Source organism: Sturnira hondurensis, unplaced genomic scaffold, assembly GCF_014824575.4.
Source record: "Sturnira hondurensis isolate 20B ecotype Veracruz unplaced genomic scaffold, ASM1482457v3 Scaffold0002039, whole genome shotgun sequence".
Lineage (NCBI taxonomy): Eukaryota > Metazoa > Chordata > Mammalia > Chiroptera > Phyllostomidae > Sturnira > Sturnira hondurensis.
The window spans coordinates 746,204-767,291 of NW_028074670.1; the positions used below are offsets into that span (position 1 = coordinate 746,204).

Sequence of the window (21,088 nt, forward strand, 5' to 3'; positions counted from 1 at the left end):
TTTTTCTTTGTTTCACATAATGCAACCTTCATTGCTGCCTGGGTCTTTATTATGCTGTTGGAGTATCCAGTGAGTTCCTGGAGCTTCCTGATCACCAGTGTTTTGAACTGTGTATCTGATAGGTTGGCTACCTCTTCATTGCTTAGTTGTATTTTTTCTGGAGATTTGAACTGTTCTTTCATTTGGGCCATATTTTTTTTGTCTATGCATGCCTGTTACGTAGTAAGGAGCGGAGCCTTAGGTGTTCACCAGGGCCTGGCAACCCACATCGATGCATTGTGATGCTATATGTCAGGGAGGGGTCCGAGAGGGAACAGTGGCACTTGCTCCATTCTCTGCCAGTTTTCAATCACTTCCCTCACTTCCCACAGTTGTATTGGGCCCTTCTGGTGCTGATTACCCGTGGGTGGGTTTGTGTACATTCTAGGACCCTGTGGATCTCTCCAACGAATTGTCTTGTGAGTCTGGGAGTCTCTCCCACTGACGCCTCAACCCCCACAGATGTTCTCAGTCAGAGGTTTTGAGACTTTATTTCCCCGCACTGGAACCCTGGGCTGTGCGGTCGCTCCCTAGTTGTTCCTTTTGGTTTGTCTGCACTCAAATGTGGGACCACCCTGTGTGCAAGCTGCCACTTCGCCTCGAGTTTTCTCCACTTAGCTGCCCGTCTTTGACCCTCATACTATTCTAGATGAATGTTTGTTTTTTAACTCTTTGGTTGTCGGACTTCCATACAGTTCAATTTTCTGTCAGTTCTGGTTGTTTTGTTTTTAAATTTGTTGCTGTCCTTCTTTTGGTTGTGTGAGGAGGCACAGTGTGTCTACCTACCCCTCCATCTTGGCTGGAAGTTCTTCTTTTTTCAGATAAATAATTCATAACAACTTAAATTAAATTAAATTATTTTTGTCCTAACTTTAATGTGTAAACATAAAGCTAATTATAAACTTCACGTGTTTTTACAGTAAAAACCTACAACAGATATGAAGTGCAATAGAAAACAAAGTGGAGACCAAGATCAGCAAGAGTGACTCAGCAGGAATCGCAGTGAGTACGCTGGGATGGGGCAGGGCTGGGGGAAGGGCCCTGCCAGGGTGTGTGTGCGGGGAGTAAGTGTGAGAGAGGGCGCTGCTGTGTGACCATGCTGCGTGCAGCCCTGCAACCTTGCTCTCTCTCTGCTTCCTCTGGTCTTCTCCATCCACATACTCCCTAAAAACTACAGGGGAGGGGTCCTCTTTGGGGAACAGAGAGCCCTGCTTTTTCACCAGTCATGCTTCAGATGGTGTTTTCCGATGAAATTAAATAACTGATTGTGGGTGTAATTGTAGAAAATGCAGCTCAGATATGGTTCTGTATATAATGGATTTCTTATTTTCACGGTGATATTACAAATGCAGAAAATTCCACTTGCTTAAAGAGAGTCTTTGTAACAGCACAGGTAATAGATTGTTTTTTGTATTTCTGGGTAATCAGATGAACACTCTACAAGGCACACAAGTAAGCAGTCAGGAAGGTCTGATTTAATGAAATGTCTCTCCATTCTGTAGTTTTCATCTTCAATTAAATATAATTTTAGCATTTTAGCTTTATACCAATTAACATTAAAATGGGCACTAAGCTATTTAGTTCTGGAGTATCAGATAGAAAAATTGTTACTAGAGATTTACTGCTATGTATACTCACTGCTAATAAGTGGTAGCAGTTTGGTACATCTGTCAGTTTACACTGTTCCATTGTCAATTGTTCCATGTGACAATTGGGAACCGTAACACATTTGCTTGTGAGCTGCAGCATGTCCATCCTGCCACAGGCTGTGTGCTGAGTTGGTGTCTCCACCTCCTTTCTCTACTGTGAAAACTTGGTTCACATGAGCACTGTGACTATGGATTGTCACTTGGCACAGACGTGAGCTCAAACAAAAGCTTAACAATGAGTTCTGGTGTCATGTGGCTCCAAACTAAGGTGGCCATCCTGACAGTCAGAAGAGGTTCTGATGACACATTCAGAGTGTAATTTAAATAAAGACACAACAGTCTTACAGCTTGTGGAACCAGAGAGCCAACCTCTACGAGCCCCTGCTTTCCCATCACATTGGAGAAGTATGAGAAAAATTGTGGGTCATGATTCCTTCTGCTGCCCCACAATATAGGACAGCAGATAGAATCATGCAAGGCCCCTGGATGACAATGCTCTTGTTTTCAGGTGATCGCCTGGGGCACACCTGGTTGGCACACATTTCCGGTATCAAATGCTTTGCATTTAAGTTGCATGTGGTGCGGGCCAACAGTTATCAGAGAATTTGGCTTATTTGAATCGTACTTAGGTAAGGGGGTGCTGCAAAGGGCCTGGCGCATTGCAGAAGGAGCTCTTGGATCCCTGAGGGTTTAAGAACCTGTGGGATGTCTTCCTGTCCAGCTGCTTCAGGGCTCATCTTTTGGCACCAGGACTTCCTGAAGCAAGGGCTAAAGACACTGTCCTTTAGCTCATGCACAGTTGGATGTGGGGCTGAAGATGCTGCCCCAGAGCCCTGAGAACAATGGCTGTAATTAATGTCTTCATGCCATCAACATTGATGACAGACTTTAACCTAGGCAGGAATCTGGAGGGCCTGTGGGAGGCTGTCTCACACCTCAGGTGACTCAAAGGCCCTGGAGGAAGAACTCTGCCTAGGGTTACGACAGAGCCAGAGCCACAGCAACCATGACGATAACGACAGAGCGGTGATGTAACAGTCCCTCCCCTGACCTCCTTCTTGCCCTCGGTAAGAGAGCTCCGACTGCTTCTAGCCTGTCTCGGTGCCTGAGGCTCACTGGCTTGCACGCCCTGTATTGCAATCTTTTCATTTCCTGAATACCTTCTTTTTGGTGATGGAATACCTACTTGGCTTTTGTTGACTGTTAACAGTGTCGATAAAACATTAACTTTTATTTCTTAGACTTGAAAAGGTTGTTTAAATGAAGCTTCTTACCAAAATGACACGTTTACAGTCACAAGCAGGATTCTCCGGCCCTGGTCCTGCTTCCATGAGGCAACTGCTCTTCTCGGGCTCTCTTCCATCTTCCTCCATGTGTCTAGTTTTGTGCTTTTACGTCTGTTTCTTAACAACTTTAGACATCATCTTTTCTACCAGGCAGATATCATTTGTATCTCTACTGGACAAAAATCATAGACTCTTTATCTGTTTCCTACAAGTTAGTAGCACGTGGTGGCAGAGTTGTGTTTCTAGACGGTGAGCTGACCCTTGTGTGGCTGGGCCTATTAGGCAGTGCTGTAGGATGGCCCTCCAGTAGGGCCACCTTCTGGCCCCCCCCCTTTTCAGGATTTGGGTCAATTTTTACTGCCATCAGCCCTGTCAGCCTCTGTGTTCTGTGGCTGAGGGAGGAGTGGTACCCAATGGGTGTCAGTTGCTAAGAGCAGCACAGACGATTAGCAGGAGAGCTGAAGTAGGGGTTCTCTTCATTTTGGTTTTCAACCTGGGTCTCCTGGAACTGGGATGCTACAAAACAGTCTTTGAAATCAGCAACAGTTATCCAGGGCAGGACAGCAGAGCACAGTGTGAGCCGCCTAGTGCCATCGCGGGCTGTTGCTACCAGGCAGAGCACTCGCACCCAACTGTATTTCTCAACATCCACATCACCTGGGGTGTAAACCAAAAACCATGTGTTTGGGATTCCTCTAGACCTAGTAAGTTAAAACCCATTCCCTTCAAAATTCTGTTTAGAGCAGGGCCTAAGAATAAATATTCGACTAAGAACCCCAGTGAGTGACAATGGTTAGCCATATTTGGGACACATTCTTCTGGATGTCCTAGGGGAAGTTTCACTTATAAAAAGACTTAGATTACTCATGGTTGTGAAAGCTGATGTTTTTCTATGGAAACAAAGAGATACATAAAATGTATATTGGTTGCTGATTTTGTTGACATTTATTTCCCCAAGATTGTTCTTACTTGAGTGACTTAGAAGTGAATCAAACAAAATGACTTGAATAAAAATGTTCAAGCTCTCAAACATTCCTTATCTCTGAGATGGAAAGCACCCAAATTTCCATTAACCAGTTGTGGTATATTCATATAAAGAAATATCATTTGGCAATAAAAGAAGATAAACTACTGGTAGACATTTAACTAGGTGAATGTCAGAAATATTATGCCAGACACAAAGGGTTCATATTGTGTAATTTTGTTTATAAAAAATTTTGTTTAGCCCTGGCTGGTGTAGCTCAGTGGATTAAGCACCAGTCTGCGAACCAAAAGATCGGCGGTTCAATTCCCAGTCAGGGCACATGCTTGGGTTGTGGGCCAGGTCCCCAGTAGGGGACACATGAGAGGCAACAACACAATGATGTTTCTCTCCCACTCTTTCTCCTTCCCTTCCCCTCTTTCTAAAAATACATACATAAAATATTTTAAAAATTTAAAGAAGAAAGAAATTTTGTTTGTAAGAAGTTCAAGAGTAGGCAGATTTGGCAGCGGTCACTGATCTTCCTCCACTTCCTCAGCAGCCATGTCTGATACACCCGATATGGCCGAGATGGACAAATTTGGTAAGTTGAAATTGAAGAAGACAGAAATGCAAGACAAAACTCCAGTGCTGTCCAAAGAAACAACTGAACAGGAGAAGCAAGCAGGCAAATCGTAATGAGGCCCGCACCACCAAATTGCACTGTACATTCCACAACCATTGCCTTCTTATTTTACTTCTTTTAGCTGTTTAACTTTGTAAGATGCAAAGAAGCTGGATCAGTTTAAATGACTGCACTGCCCCTTTTCACATCAGAACTACTGACAGTGAAGGCCACACCTGCCTCTGGCTGGCAGGGAAGGAAAAGAACTTGCGTGCTGGCGAAGGGAGAAGCAGGGTAGGACGACAGTGAAATCCAGAGTAAAACCAGAGCTGGTCCAAGGTGTCCTGCAGGCTGTAAAATGGAATTCAATTGGAGTGCCGTTTTTTCATTAAAATGATTTAAATTATTATATCGCACATTTTAATATGCAAATAAAGAGTTTTAAAACCTGAAAAAGAAAGAAGTTCATGAATAGGCAAACTTAAGCTGTGATGACAGAAATCAGAGCAGTGGTTGCTTGGTATGGGTGAGGGTGCATAGAAGATTCTAAAAGTTGCCATAGACCTAAAGCCAATCACATTCAAAGGATAAAAAACCATGCCAGCTTTGAACGCTCCTACAGCAACACAGTACGCCAAAATGGGAGGCTTTGCATGTTCCCAAGTTAACTACTTTCCATCCTTGAATTCCATACCGAGTCATTCTATCAGATATAAGAGCAGAATAACCCTCTTTTCAAACAAGCAAGATTTATCTCCTGTTTGCTTGCATGGACAGCTACTAGGAATGTGCTCTGCCCAAACGAAGAGTCAGGCTAAGGAAAGACCAAGACACTCGCCCCTGGAAGCAGGGATCTGACCCAGGAGAAGCAGTGCAGGTCTGCAAGGTGGTGGTGGGGGAGGTCACAGGAGACTGCAGACAGAGTGACGCTGCTCATGGCTCGGGGGAACGATGCAGTCAAGTTGTAACGTGCTTGATAGTTCTCGTGGATTGGGAGGAAATTTCAACAGTGTGGGGAAACTGCGGGGTGCTAATTTACATAGAAAAATAAAAAACCCCATCCCCCAAATCAAAAACAAAAATAAGGCAGTTCTTAATTATAAGGAAAAAATTAACTAGGGAAAAATAAAATCATAACTTACTATATGGCCTGACTCAGAATAGTGTTTACATTAAAATAATAATATAAATAGTAGCAACCTATCCAAAAGTACAGCATGAATATTTTGGGTGTGTGTGTGTGTGTCTAAGTGTGTGAGACAAGGGTAAGGTGAGTTGTGGATGAAAGAGTTAAACAGGAAAATTGGTAAGTACCAACATAATCATGGTTTTTAGAGATAGAAAGTAAAGATTAAAAAGTATCTGTTAATAGAATTAGTAGTTGTCTCTGGGTAGCAATTTATAGTGTCTGTTCCATTTTATAATAAGATTAGTATTACTCATTGACTTTTAAAATTATGTACAAGCACAATTTTGATAAAACTTAATTAAAAAGTCTATTGTTCCTAACAATTCCGGTACCATACAGTGTTGTTCTCCCAGCACCAAGCAACTTGGACACCAGCTGGGTGTCTTGCAGTTCAAGTCAATTCTTCCACGATCTACCTGGAGACAGACAGCATCGGACTCCGCAGGTTAGGAGCTCAGTCCTACAAGACTGCCCCCCCCACCCCCCCCCCCACCCCCCGCAAACCTCAAACGCCAAAATCAGGTTGTCACCTGTGCTGCTGACGGGCTATAGACTGGACGCGTTGGGGGGAGGGCAGAAAAGGCCGGCTCTCCTTGGCAATGGGGAACCACGCCTTACTCATATTTTTCTGTGGGCCAGCTTCTGGAGGCAGGGCGTCACTGCTGGTGTGACCCCTCCCTAGGAGCTGGCGAGCCCTGAAACATCTCTGACTGCATGTAGGGGAAACTTTTGTTTCTGGAAATGCAAAAATCAGAGCTAAGAGGACTGGTGAAAGCTTTTATTTTTCCATATGAAAATTCAGGTTTTGTCCCTGGTCTCAAACATGATGTTTTCAAGCGCATCATCAGTTATCTAACTCTGGCCACTTGCGTTTAAGTTGGACTGGAGAGAGGATGGAGACGGGGCGGAAGTCCGTCCTCCGGGAGGCTGGGTCGTCGCCCGGCCAGAAAGGCCGCCCCCTGCGAGTGCTGAGACTGGCCTCAGGCCTGTGGAGAGGGACTGAGTATTTCCATTCTTCATGGACCACGTCTTTGGATGGTAATATTTGGGTGTTTATACTTCAAACTTATATAAATGACTTTATTTTGTATGTAAAATTCAGACAGAAGAATTTCTGGCTCTCCCACGTAGCTGAATTTATTTCTCTCTCTCTTTTTATTACTGATATCTGATTTATTTCTACCCTTAAAACAATTAATATTTTACTTATTTTGTTTTGTTTTATATGAGGATTTTAAAATAATTACTACATTTGGGTTTTGAAAGAATTGTTATAAGCATTAATGAAAGAATGAAATTGTGGTGGACACTCAATAAATGATAGCTATTGTATTATTATTATTTTCTGAAAATTGAAGAAATCTCTTTTGGATTCATTATCCATGTTTTGAGAAATATTGAGTAGGTTTGAGGGAATATTAGTATTGGTTATATCCTACATGGACTCACCCCCCACCAGCTGAAGACGCAGAATTAGGACCCTTGGAACCCCTGTGTGCTCGTCTCCCTTCCTGTCCCTTCCCTCCCCTGCCCAGACACACCTGCCATCCTAAATTTCACACTTACTATTCCCTTGCATTTTGTTGTAATTTCACACATATGTGTACCTCCCTGCAAAAGTTTAGTTTTGCATGTTTTTAAACTTCGTATCAGTGAAATCATGCTGATTGCATTCTTTCACAGCTTGGTTCATGTCCCTGGGTTCACTCATGGTGATGACATGCAGTGAATGTGTTGGCCTTCAGGCCATAATGCAAGTGTGACACCAACGATAAGATAGACTGGAGAGTGGGTAGGAAGAGCCTCAGGCTGCAGCCTGGCTGTGACAACTCTGAGAAAGTCTAGATCAGATTGGCGGGAGCTCCAGGCAGAGCAGAGGCCCCGTGAAGACACAGGAAGGCTGTAGTACGGCTGTGCTCAGTCAGGGCCCCGAGCAGCCCAGGGAGGGAGCCCAGGCTGAGGTGGTGGCGGCCAGGGTAGTAGGGGTGGTCCAGTCGTGATAGCCTGAGGCTGTCTATCTGCTCTTCTTCTGGTAGTAGGTTCTCTTCAAGGGAGATCTAACTTGCTCCTGTTTTTCCCAGCTTTACTGAGATACAATTGATGTACACCACTGTGTAAGTGTAAGGTAAACAATGTAATAATTTGATACAAAATTATTGCCACAATAAGGTTAGTTAACACCTCCATCATCTCACATAAATATCATCTGTGTTCAACTTTTTTAGATTCCACACGTAAGTGAGATCGTACAATATTTGTCTTTCTCCGTGTGACTTATTTAACTTAGCAAAATGCTCCCAAGTTTCGTCCGTGTTTGCTCAGATGGCAGGATTTTCTTCTTCTGTGGCTGAACAATATTCCGTTGTATGTATAAAAAATGCCACATTTTTATTCATTTATCTCTCAACAGACACTTAGATTGTTCCTATGTTTTAGCTGTTGTGAAAAATACTGCAAATACAGGAAGGCAGGCAGTTCTCCAAGACAGCGATTTCATGCTTTTCAGGTAAATATCTAGAAGTGGGATCACCGGGTCACGTAGCTCTGTGTTTAATTTTTTGAGGAGCTTCTGCAGTTTCCACAGTGGCTGCACCAATTTCAGGTGTGAGGTGGTATCTCGTTGCGGTTTTGATTTGATTTCCCTAATGATTGAGCACATGTTCATATAGTTGTTGGCCATTTGTATGTCTTCTTTAGGAAAAAGTGTATTTAGGTCCTTCACCTATTTTTTTAAAAACTGGGTTATTTTGAATTTTGCTCTTGAGTTGTATGAGTTCCTTGTAGATTTTGCATATTAATCCCATATCTGGTGGATGGTTTGCAAATATTTTGTACCATTATGTAGGTTGGCTCTTCGTTCTGTTGTTTTTTTTGTGGTGCAGAAGATTTTTAGTATGGTGTCCCACTTGTTAATTTTTGCTTTTGTTGCTGTGCTTTTGATATCATTTCAAGAATTATTGCCAAGAACAATGTCAAGGAGATTTTCTTTATGTTTTCTTGTAGGAGTTTTATGATTACACACTGCTTTTAAGCTTTTAACACATTTTGAGTTAAGATGGGGGTCCAATTCCAGTCTTACATGTAAATATCCAATTTTCACAATACCATTTACTGAAGAGACTAGCATTCTCCATGGAATATTCTTGCTTCCTTGTCAAGTACTAGTCTACTTTATATGCATGAGTTTATTTCTGGGCTCTGTATTTTGTTCCATTGATCTGTGTGTCTGTTATTATGCCAGCCCCATGCTGTTGGACTCTTCTAGCCTTGTATTATAGTTGGAAATCAGGATGTGTGATACCTCCAGCTTTATTCTTTTTTCTCAAGATTGCTTCGGTTACATGAGGCCATTTGTGGTCCCATATGAATTTTAGGATTGTTTTTCTATTTCTGTGAAAATGCCATTGTAATACAGATAGGGATTACATTGAATCTATAGGTTGCTTTACATAGTATGGGCATTTTAGCAATATTGCGTTAGACGCTGGTGAGTAAGCATGTGCACTGTGTGGCCGTTGCATTCAAAATGACTGAGCGAGTAGAGCAATGAGTGTGTTTCAAGTTTTGCATTAAGCTTGAACATTCCTCCATGAAAAATATTTAGATGATTTAGAAGGCCATGGCTATGGGCAACTGGTGACTGGCAGCTTCATCATGACAATATGCCCGCTCATGCATCACATCTCATGCAGATTTTTTTTTTTTTTTTGCAAAACATCAAATAACCCAGGTGACTCAGCACCCCCACAGCCCAGATTTGGTACCCTGTGACTTCTGGCTTTTCTCCAAACTGAAATCACTTTTGAAAGGGAAGAGATTTCAGACCATCGATGAGATTCAGGAACACACAACAGGGCAGCTGATAGTGATTGGGAGAACTATGTGAGGTTGCAAGGTGCCTACTTTGAAGGGGACTGAGGTGTCATTGTCCTGTGTACAATATTTCTTGTATCTTGTGTCTTCTCCGATAAATGACTCTATTTTTCATATTACATGGCTGGATGCCTTCTGCACAGACCTCATGTAACCTGCTGCCATTGAATGGAATGCTCTGTATATGTCTGTTAGTTCCATGCAGGGGTGTCCAGCACACGGTCTGTGAGCCACAGGCAGCCCAGGATGGCTATGAATGTGGCCCAACACAAAATCATAAATTTACTTAGTTTATGAGACTTTTTTGTTTTTGTTAGTGTTTGTGTATTTAATGTGTGGCCTAAGACAACACTTCTTCTTCCAGGGTGGCCCATAAATGCCAAAAGGTTGGACCCCTGTTATAGTTAGAATCCAATGTTTCCTTGTTAATTTTCTGTCTGGGTGATCTGTCCATCGTTGAAAGTGGGGAACTGAAGTTCCTTACCATCATTATATTGTTGCCTATTTCTCCTTTGAGATCTTTTAATGTTTGCTTAATATATTTAGGTGCTTCAATGTTGGATGCATATATATTTATAATTATTTTAAATTTTCAATGAATTAACCCCTTTATCATTATATAATGTACTTCTTTGCCTATGTTTACAGGTTTGTTTTACTTAAAATCTATTTTGTCTGATATAAGTGTAGCTACCCCTCCTTTCTTTTGGTTTCCATTTGCATAAAATATCTTTTTCTACACTTTCACTTTTAATAGGTTAAAAGTGAATCCTTAAAAACTAAGTCTCTTGTAGACACCATATAGTTGTGTCTTATTTTTATCCATTTAAGCACTATGTGCCATTGATTGGAGAACTTGATACATTTACATTTAAAGTAATTATTGATAGGTAAGTACTTACTAATATCATCTTATTAATTATTTCTGGATGGATTTTTTTTAGTTCCCTGTTCCTTTCCTCCTCTCTTGCTGTCTGCCTTTGTGAGGTGATGACTTTCCATAATGCTCTACTTTGACTTCCTTCTTTTTACCTTTTTTGTTTCTATTGTAGGGTTTTGCTTTGTGGTAATAATGAGGTTTACATGAAACATCTTGAAGCCTAACAGTCTGTTTTAAGCTGGTAAAAACTGAACTTTAATCACATATAGAAATTCTATTCTCTTTCACCAAAATCTTGTATTTCTGATTGCACAACTTGCCTGGCTTTCCCCCCACTTTATATTGTGTATAGATGAACAAATTATTGTGGTTACAGTTATTTTTAATACTTTTGTTCTTTAATCTTTGTAATGGACTTAAGAGATTAACACACTCCCATATTACAGTATTAGAGAATTCTGAATTCAACTATTTGTTCACTTTTACCACTGTGTTGTATATTTTTGTGGTACTATAAATGATAATATATATAAAAGTACTTTGTTTATTTTTAAATTTTAATAGTTTAATTATTTTAAAAATTTAATAGTTTATTTTTATTGTATTTTTTCCATTACCATTGATCTCCTTTATACCCCCATCCACTTCCACCCGCCCCCTTTCCCCCTGCAACCACTTTGTTGTTCATGTTCATGAGTCCTCTTTCTGTTTTACTCAATTCCTCTCGACCCCACCCCACCCCAGAACTGTCATTCTGTTCTCTATGAGTTTGTCTCTATTGTGCATGTTAGTTCAGTTTGTTCATTAGATTCCACGTAGGAGTGAAATCATATGGTATTTGTCTTTCTCTGACTGGCTTATTTCACTTAGCATAGTGTTCCCCAGGTTCATTCAAGCTGTTCCAAAGGGTCAAATCTTCTTCTTTCTTTTGTGGCTGAGTAGTGTTCCACTATGTAAATGTCCCATAGTTATTTTATACATTCATCTATTGATGGACACTTGGGCTTCTTCCAGATCTTGGCTGTTTGTAAATAGCGCTGCAATGAACATAGGGTGCTTGTAGTCTCTTGAATTAGGATTTTAGGTTTCTTTGGATAAATTCCCAGTGGAATCACTTAAGTGGAATCACTTAAAATGAACCCAGAGCTGCCATGTCAGAGGACCTGCTTTGCACATCTTATGTCTCAAACCTTTGGAACGTTAAAACACCACAAGATAACCTTTGAACTTGGCCGAGGGTAATGCGGTGTCCTAAGAACTGTTTGCAATTTTTTTTTTAAAAAAACTGTTTTTATGACCACTGAACTGATGAGTACTGGATCGGAAAATTTAAAACATTGTTTAGAATTAACATCACTATGTTATGTTATCTGCGCCAATAGAAATATCTTCTTTCTATTGATTTAATTATTTGCTTTCTGTTTCTCATATTTTTGCCTTTGTTTCCAAATCAGAACATCATTTGAGCTTCTGCCTGAAGTAAAGATTTCCAAATAACTGTTCTTATTGATCTCAAATAAATGTTTATTGCCTTTCCCTTTGAGAGGACCTGTTATTTTCAATTTAACAGCAATTAGCATTGTTTCATTCTAGCTTGAAGAACTCCTTTTAGCATTTCTTGTAGGACAGAGCTACTGGTGATGAACTCCAGCTTTCATTTGTTTGGGAAAGACTGTATCTTTCCTTCATTTCCAAAGGATAACTGTGCTCTATTAAATATTCTTGGTTGTCAGGGTTCAAAATTTTTCCCCCTTCAGCCCTTTAGATATATCAACCCACTCTTAGTTTCCAGTCAGGGTGGCAACATAGGCAGATGTGGCTCGTCTCCTTGCACAACCACATCAAAATTACAACTAAAATATAGAACAACCATCACTCAGAACCATCAGAAAATCAAGTTAAATGGAAGTCTGACAACTACGGAATTGAAGAAATCACATCCATCCAGACTGGTAGGAGAGGTGTGGATGTGGTTTGAGCTGGATCCACACCCATGTGGAAAAAAATTCAGGAGGAATAAGATATCTTGGGAGTGAGGAGCACCAGACCCACACCAGGCCCTTCAGCCCAGGATTCCAGTGCTAGGAAGATAAGTCCCCACAACTTCTGGCTGTGAAAACCAGCAGGGATTAAGTCGGTGGAGGAGGCTACTGGAGCCCTAAATAGTTCCTCTTGGGGAGCCCACACATGGACTCACCTACTCAAACTTGCTCTTTCTGAGCTCCAGCGCTGGGGTGGCAGCTTGAAGGGCTGAGTGGTATACAGGGAGAAGCTGAAGTGTCTGGCACCAGGGTAAACAGAGGCCATTGTTTCTTTTTGAGTCCTTTCCCACCCACAGAGCCGCTAGGCTGGTACCACATCTGAGACTCCATCAACCTGGTTAACTCTGTGTGACCCACCCTGGAGATCCATAGAGGCTCTACCCCACCCGACTTATGGGGCCCCCCAAGCTGCTTTTCCATAAGAATGGCTGATCTTTGTTCCTAATCCTATCAAATAAGCAACAGCTGCCTTCAGTGAGCCCTAGTAGCAGCCAGATTACGGTCACAGTTTGGCTTCCCCTGGGAATCTCCAAGCCCAGCACCAGAAGCAGCCATCTCAGATTGCTTTGCAGCTCAGACAGTGTTCCCCCAGCAAAACACAGGTGGGGGCTGAGCTTGACCTGGACCACCTGGGAAACTCCAGGGCCAACACAACCAATGGACAGCTGCAGACCACATTAGAGCACCACCACCCTACCCCTGCATAGCTGATCCTCCATGGAAGGCAGAGATTAGTGGTCACAACTAGTCCTTGCAGCTGACTGGCTAGGGTATATCTCTCCCATTGATCTTCCAACAGCAACCCAGGCTCAACTACAAGAGAAGAGGATACTCCGCCCACATGAAGGATACATTGAATATCCAGCTTAGGTGCTAGGGGAAGCTATGCCACTGGACCCTATAGGATACCTACCACCTTAGACCACACTACCAAGACACGGAGTCACAGCAACTCTACCTAATACATAGAAATGAACACGGGAGGCTGCCAAAATGAGGAGACAAAGAAACATGTCCCAAATGAAAGAACAGATCAAAACTCCAGAAAAAGAGCTAAACAAAATGTAGATAAGCAATCCATCAGATGCAGAGTTCAAAACACTGTTTATAAGAATGCTGAAGGAACTTAATGAGGACCTCAACAGCATAAAAAAGATCCAGTCAGAAATGAAGGACACACTAATTGAAATAAAGAACAGTTTACAGGAAAACAACAGTAGAATGGATGCAGCCAAGAATCCTATCAATGATTGGGAACATAAGGAAACAAAAAACAACCATGCAGAACAACAAGAAAAAAGAATCCAAAAAAAGGAGGATAGTATGGACAACTTTAAGCAATCCAACATTCACCTCTTATGGGTGTCAGAAGGAGAAGAGAAAGAGTAAGACATTGTAAATCTGTCTTAAAAAATAGTGAAAGAAAACTTTCCTAATTTGCTGAAGTAAATAGACATTCAAGTCCATTCAAGTGCAGACAATCTCAATTATAATGGATCCAAGGAGGCCCACTCCTAGACACATCATTATTAAAAGGCTGAAGGTTAAAGATAGAGATTCTTAAAAGCAGCAAGAGAAAAGAATTTAGTTACTTGAAGGTTGCCACATGGGAAGTGGGAGAGGGAGAATGGGTAAAGAGGATTAAAAAGTACAAATAGATAGTGACAGAATAGCCAAGGGGTTGCAAAGCACAGTATAGGAATGGAGTAGCCAAATGGAGTAGTCCATGACCATGGACATGAACAATGGTGGGGGGATTGTTTGAAGGAGTAGGGATGCTGGGTGTACGGCTCAAAGGCGGAAACTCAGGACAACTGTAATAGCATAATCAATAAAATATAATTTAAAATATTTTGATTGTATTTAAAATATTATATTTAACAATATAATTATATTGTATTTAACACAATTATTTAATATTAAATAATTTTATTTAAAATCACTCCACTCTCACCTGCTCCCGCAAAGTATCTGCAGACAAATCCAGTGATGTTTTTATGAGGGATTCCTTGTATGTGAGGAATTTTTCTCTTCATTTTTAACATTTCCTATTTGTCTTTGATTTTAGGCAGTTTTATTTTAGTATGTCCTGGAAAAGATCATTTGGGGTTGAAATTTTAGTCACCTGTGAACTTTATGAACCGGGATGTCTAACTCTCTCTTCAGGTTTGGGTAGTTCTCAGTCATTATACTTTAAAATAAGCTTCCTGCTCCTTTCTCCCTCTCGTGAAATTCTGGGACTTCAATAAGGCATAGATTGTCTTTTAATAAAGTTTCATTATTTACATAGGCTTTCATCACTCTTTTTTATTCTTTTTTTATTCATCTGACTGAATAATTTCAAATGACCAGTCTTCTAATCCATTGAGTTTTTCTTCGGTTTAATTCAGTCTGCTATTGAAGCTCTCTATTGAATTCTTCAGGTTATTCATTGCACTCTCCAATTGAAGGACTGCTGTTGTTTTTTTTCTTAATGGTTTCTATTTCTCTGGTCATGTGTCGCTTTCCTAATTCTGTTTATTTATCTGTAACTAAATTTCTGTAAGAGGACTATTCTGAATTCTTTTTCAGGCAATTCATTGATCTTCATTTCTTTATTGTAGGGTTATTTATTGTAGCTTTATTTGTTTCCTTTGGTGGTTTTAGATTTTCTTGATTGTTCATGATCTTTGTGTCCTTCAGTGGTGTCTGCACTTCTGAGGACACAGGCACCTCTTTCAGTCTTACAGACTGGCTCCAGCAGGAAAATGCCCTTCACCAGTCAGCTCATACAGATATTATAGGAGGGCTGACTATTGGTATCTGTGGGAGGGCTTGCTGCTAGAGTCCTTGGAGGGGCAGATATGGTCCTTGGGTCAGCAGGTAGGCAGGCCTGATGCTTGGGTCCACAGGGGCTGGCTGGTGCCTGAGTCTGTAGTGGTAGGCTTGAATCCTAGTTCCACAGGGATCAATCATGTGCTGAAGACCACTGGGGAGAGCCTGGCATATGAGTCTACAAAGACTGGCCTGGTCCTGGGCCAGGCTGGAAACCTGGGTTTATGGGAGTTGGCCTGGAGTCTGGGGCCATGAGAGCCACTGTAACACCAGGGTGAACCTGAAGCCTGGGGCCTTGGAGGTTGACTTGGAATCTGGAACCATGAAGGCACAGGGACCTCCCTAAAGGTTGGGTCCATGAAGGCTGGTCTAAAGGTTGGGACTATGGGGGTTGACCTGGAGCTATGGTAGTTTGGGAGCTTACATCTGCAGGAGCCTTCTTGGAGCCTGAGTTCATTAGGGCTATCCTAGTGCTAAGGCAGGCCATGAGCCTGGGTCTGTGGGAGCCAGTTTAGAACTTAAATCTATGCATGCCTGCCACTAGAGTGGCCTGGGAGCCTGGAGCCTCAGGAGTCAGCCTGGCACTGGGGAGAGCTGGGAGCTTGGATTTGCAAGAACCTGGGGGCAATGAAAGCAGGCTAGGTGCTGGAGTGGGCTGAGAGCCTGGGGTCATAGGGGACAGCCTGGGGCTGGTGCAGGCCTGGTGCTGGGGTCTATGATGAAATTGGGTGCTAACATTACCATTTTTTTTCCCAACAGAGAGGATGTCTCTATTCTGGGCTGCCCTGGCTTGGGGGAAGAAGAAAGGAGTTCTGTGAAACTGCTTTTTCTAACTTCTTCAATGCATTTTTCTTGTTCTGTACTCCACCAAGGTGCTGTAATCTCTCACCTAGAATCCTTTGCTCTTGTGAAGATATTTTAATATGTGCATAGTTGTTCCAATTAATGTTTCTGGGAGGAAAGAAGTCCTAGAATTTCCTATACCTCTATCGTACTGATATAACTCTCTAATTCTCTCTTCTGCTGTGAGCTATCTGTTGCCAAATGCAAATTATTGGATATTTTATTTTATTTATTATTGCATTATATAGTTCTAGAGGTGCTGTTTGGCTCTTTCAAGTCTGTCACTTTTTATGGTGTTATTCTAAAAATATTTCTGCATTTGTCATTTATTTTTTAAACATAATTAAGATAGTTGTTTTATGTTCTATGTATAATCATTGCAGAATCTGAAATCTGCTATCTTGCTTTGTTTGTTTGTTTTGCCCTTTTTGGTCTTGTTCTTATGATCCTATTTGTTTGTATGCCTAGTAATCTCCAACTATTATGGCTTGCTGTCTTTGTAAAATTGTTTCAGTAGCTATGCCCTCCTCTAGAGAGGTTTTTTTTCTCTCTTCTGATAGAAAATGTTTGGCTTACATTAAACCAAATACATTTGGAGAATTCCTGGCTAAGTCAAGCTATAATTATGCAAAGCTAAATTCCTTGTGGGGCCTTCTGATTGCTCCAGTCTTCCAGGAATTAGTGCTTATCTTGACACCGTTCCCTCTCCCCCTTCACTCAGTGCCAAGACAGCACACTTCGTGGGTCCCAGAGACTGGAGAAAGGTGAGGATTGGTCTGGATCTGGTTCAGTTGTGCTCTCCCCAGCCCCGGGCAGAGTTCCTTCTTTTTCTACTGGTGTGATTGGAATGCTGGCATGGCATGTGCTATATCATCACAGAACATATATTGGTTTTAATGTTCCTCTATTTCAGCCCCTGATTCTATAAGTCTGGAGTGGGGCCTGAAATTCTGCATTTCTGACAAGCTGCCAGATGGTGCTAATGCTGCTGGTCCATGGACCACACTTTGAATATCCATGATATTCACAAGAAGGACAATTCCATCTAATAATTGGCCACTATGTGAGCACTAGCAAAATTGAGTGGTGAAAATTATACTACAGGAGTAGGGAAAAATGTGTAGTGTTGAGGTGACCATATTAGACCTTGACTTAAGTAGTAAGGAGTAGATGTGAATGGACTAAGGCAATGATTTTTCAACATTTTTCATCGCATCGCACACATAAACTAATTACTAAAATTCTACTGCACATCAAAAATATATTATTTTTTTCTGATCTGACAAAAAGTAGGTATAATTTGGTTCATTCACACAAGATGGCTATTGTCATTTTTTTATTTGACACACTAAGGGAAAAGAGGTCAGTGCCCCTGACTAAACAGTCAGGTGTTGCATGTTTTAAAATTGTTGCGGCACACCAGTTGAAAATTGCTGGACTAAGGAATGAAACCCCAAGGCAGATCTAGTTTGGGCTCCCTAAAGAAAGAGGGGAGACTTTATCTACAGACTGTATACCTATGGAGTCTTTTTCTTGCAGACAGAGAAGTTTTCTTCATCATATTTGACACAATGTCCCTTTTTAGAAGACTCTATTCCTCGATTATAAAGGATGTCACCTTTATACTAGGGAGAGATAAGTACTGACCATGGCTACCTGGTATCACCCTTATCACCACCATCCAGAGGTGACCCCTGGCCACACAGAGGTCTGTGTGTTTATAGGATGGAATGAGGAATCTGAAAGACCCCAGGTATGGTTGTAAGTTTGCATTAATACCAATGTGTCCTGGGTGTTTGCTTCTTTTTACCCTATGGCAGGACATCGAGCCCCTCCCCTCAAGATCTCTAAGTGGGCCCAGTCCCGTAGAGGGGGCACAGGAGTGATGTCATGGGCTCTGGACTTCCTTCTCAGAGTATGGAAACCAGCTTATGCTAGGACACCTGGGGCAGCTCCTCTTCATTCTGAACACTTCTTTTGACTCAGGGACACTCAGTACACCTTTACTTGTGGGTGCTTTATAATTTTATACTCCTGAGGAGGTGGCTGTAGGGCCACGCAGGATGGNCCCCTCCCCTCAAGATCTCTAAGTGGGCCCTGGCTGGTGTAGCTCAGTGGATTGAGCACGGGCCTGCGAACCAAAGGATCGCGGTTCGATTCCCAGTCAGGGCACATGCCTGGGTTGCAGGCCAGTTCCCAGCAGGGGCCAGTTCCCAGCAGGGGCCGATGAGAAGCAACCAAACATTGATATTTTTCTCCCTTTCTCCTTCCCTTCCCTTCTAAAGATAAATAAAAAAAATAAACATAAAGATCTCTAAGTGGGTCCAGTCCCACAGAGGGGGCACAGGGATGATGTCATGGGCTCTGGACTTCCTTCTCAGAGTATGGAAACCAGCTTATGCTAGGACACCTGGGGCAGCTCCTCTTCATTCTGAACACTTCTTTTGACTCAGGGACACTCAGTACACCTTTACTTGTGGGTGCTTTATAATTTTATACTCCTGAGGAGGTGGCTGTAGGGCCACGCAGGATGGGAATGTAGCAGCCATTTATATTCCACTGTGCAGCAAGAATGCTGGGGAGGTCATCGGGTATGAATGTGAGCACGTCTTTCTGCGGCCAGGAAGGCTGATGAAGAGCACAAAGGTGAAGACTAGGGTAATCGACTGGTGGTCATAGTGAAAAGGCTGGTAGAGGTAGTGAGGGGCCTGGAGACAGACGCAGGGCTTCACTAGGCCACCTGCTCCAGGAAGCTGTCATGCTCAGGGGCTCTTTACCCCTGACCTAGGGAGCTTGTTTAGGAAATAATCCCAAGAAAGCCAATGAAGTAAATTCTAGTGAGCTGGCTTGAACTGGGGGTAGCTGGGTACCCTAGCATGGTCCCTCCAGAGGAGGGGGGTGCCGGGATGTTCACCCACCCATCCTTTCCCTGCTTGGTTCAGCAAGCCCTGGAGGTGTGAGGCTAACAGGTGTTGGGCGCTGCCATGGGGCAGTGAACTTGGGTGGGCTGAGGGCTTGGGGTGGAGCACAGATAGCACTGCATCAGCTTCCTGCATGGAAGACCTAGTACGCGCCTGCTAGCTCAGAGCACCAGAGCATCTGCGAGCCAAGCTCCCTTCACTGCTAATCCCAAGTAGTGACCCGGGGTCCATGCGGGGCAGGGTGCCAGGAGTTGGCCTTGCCCACGTCAGGTGCCCCTGAGTGGAGAAACAGCTTATGCACTGCCTCTGAGAGGCTGGAGGACTGCACCCTGGGGCATTTTTCTTGGTGTGGGATTGGCAGAGAACATGCTGACTCTGGACAAGGAGTGGCAGAAGCTGCCTAGGTTGCAGGAGGCCCAACCCTTCCTCAGTCTACCTTGCACCTACTGAGGGCTCTTACTCTTAGGGATAACATTGTCGTGTGTCATTTTGCAGCATCAGAATCCAGTCATCGACCCTGGAGCAGTCCCATAATGTTTCCTCAAGCTCAATGCTGATGACTAATTTCCTGGTTTGCTTCTTAAAGGCTTAGCGGTCCCCCAGTTTAACGTTGCACAGACAAGACACAAGCATGCCACAGCGGGCACTTCTCCACACAGAGCCTCAGCAAAGCCTCTGGCACCAGGAACCAGAAAACACTCAGCATGTCAAACAGTCCCTCCCCCACAAGGAAGAACCTCCTTCCTTCCTCATGTGTATACCACATAATTCTTCATAACAAACATTTTAATAATTGCAAGCCTTCATTATTAAAAAAATAAGTTACAGGAGGATCACAAACCAGGTAGTTGTGAGTTAAAGGAAATCTCATGACCGTCAGCCAGCATGCACAGGTAGACACTCGACTTGATGACAGGATATAAAACAGTGGTTTTTAACCAGGGCAATTCTGTCCACTGGGAGTTTATCAGTGTCTGGACTGGATACACACACACACACACACACACACACTCACTAAAAACATATTCTTCACTCAAGGATATGTTTTTATTGATTTTAGAGAGAGAAAGGAAACAGAAAAGGAAAAAGAGAAAGAGAAACATTGATGTGAGAGAAAAACATTGGTTGCCTCCGGTATGCACCCCAACTGGGGATTGAACCTGAAGCCCAGGTATGTGCCCTGACTGGGGATCAAACATAAAACATTTTGGTGTATGGGGTGGCTCTCTAACCAACTGAGCCACCCAGCCAGGGCTGGAGATACTTTCATTGTTACAACCAGGGGCCAAGGTGCCACTGGCCTCTAGTGGGCAGGGACACTGCTCACATCCCACCACATGCAGGACATCTCCAGATGACAAAGGATGATGGTGCCCAGAATGTCAGTGGTGCTGAGACTGGAGAGATCTTACACAAAACAACTGTTTTAATTAAAAAATTTATGGCAACTATTATGTAAATATTCTTTGGGTTTCTCCATTTCTAGGCAACTGGTCATAACTGAAGCAGTGTATTGTAGTCTCAAAAACTTTTATGTTAACAGTTTCTTTCAAAACTTCACACTAAGAACTATTGAAATTCATGGCTTAAGAATTTAGCCCCAATCTTTACATATAAAGTATTTGGGGCCTATAATTTCTATTTTTATTTTTTAAAGATTTTATTTCTTTATTTTAGAGAGAGGGCAAGGGAGGGAGAAGGAGAGGGAAACATCGATGTGTGGTTGCCTCTTGCACACCCCCTACTGGGGACCTGGCCCACAACCCAGGTATGTGCCCTGACTGGGAATTGAACCAGTGACTCTCTGGTTCACAGGCTGGAACTCAATCCACTGAGCCACACCAGCCAGTCTTTCATACTCCACAGTGCGAAAGAGAGGCCTCCAGGGCTGCTCTAACGTATCAGGAAGCCGACCTTGGACAGGAACTGAGTGTGTGAAGAATGTGGAATAATTTAGGCAGTGATA

At 42.6% G+C, this 21,088-nt stretch overlaps 1 protein-coding gene across 1 annotated transcript; it reads left to right on the top strand.

The window, feature by feature from the left end:
• Positions 1–4,499: 4,499 nt before the first annotated feature.
• LOC118982680 (thymosin beta-4-like) lies at positions 4,500–4,750 on the top strand. Its single transcript, XM_037039843.1, has one exon. It carries the CDS (start codon positions 4,500–4,502, stop codon positions 4,632–4,634), a length of 135 nt encoding a protein of 44 aa, XP_036895738.1. The 3' UTR covers positions 4,635–4,750.
• Positions 4,751–21,088: the final 16,338 nt, after the last annotated feature.

Coding starts and splice junctions, on each gene's coding strand:
- LOC118982680 (XM_037039843.1), top strand. CDS start 4,500: ATGTCTGATACACCCGATATGGCCGAGATGGACAAATTTGGTAAGTTG.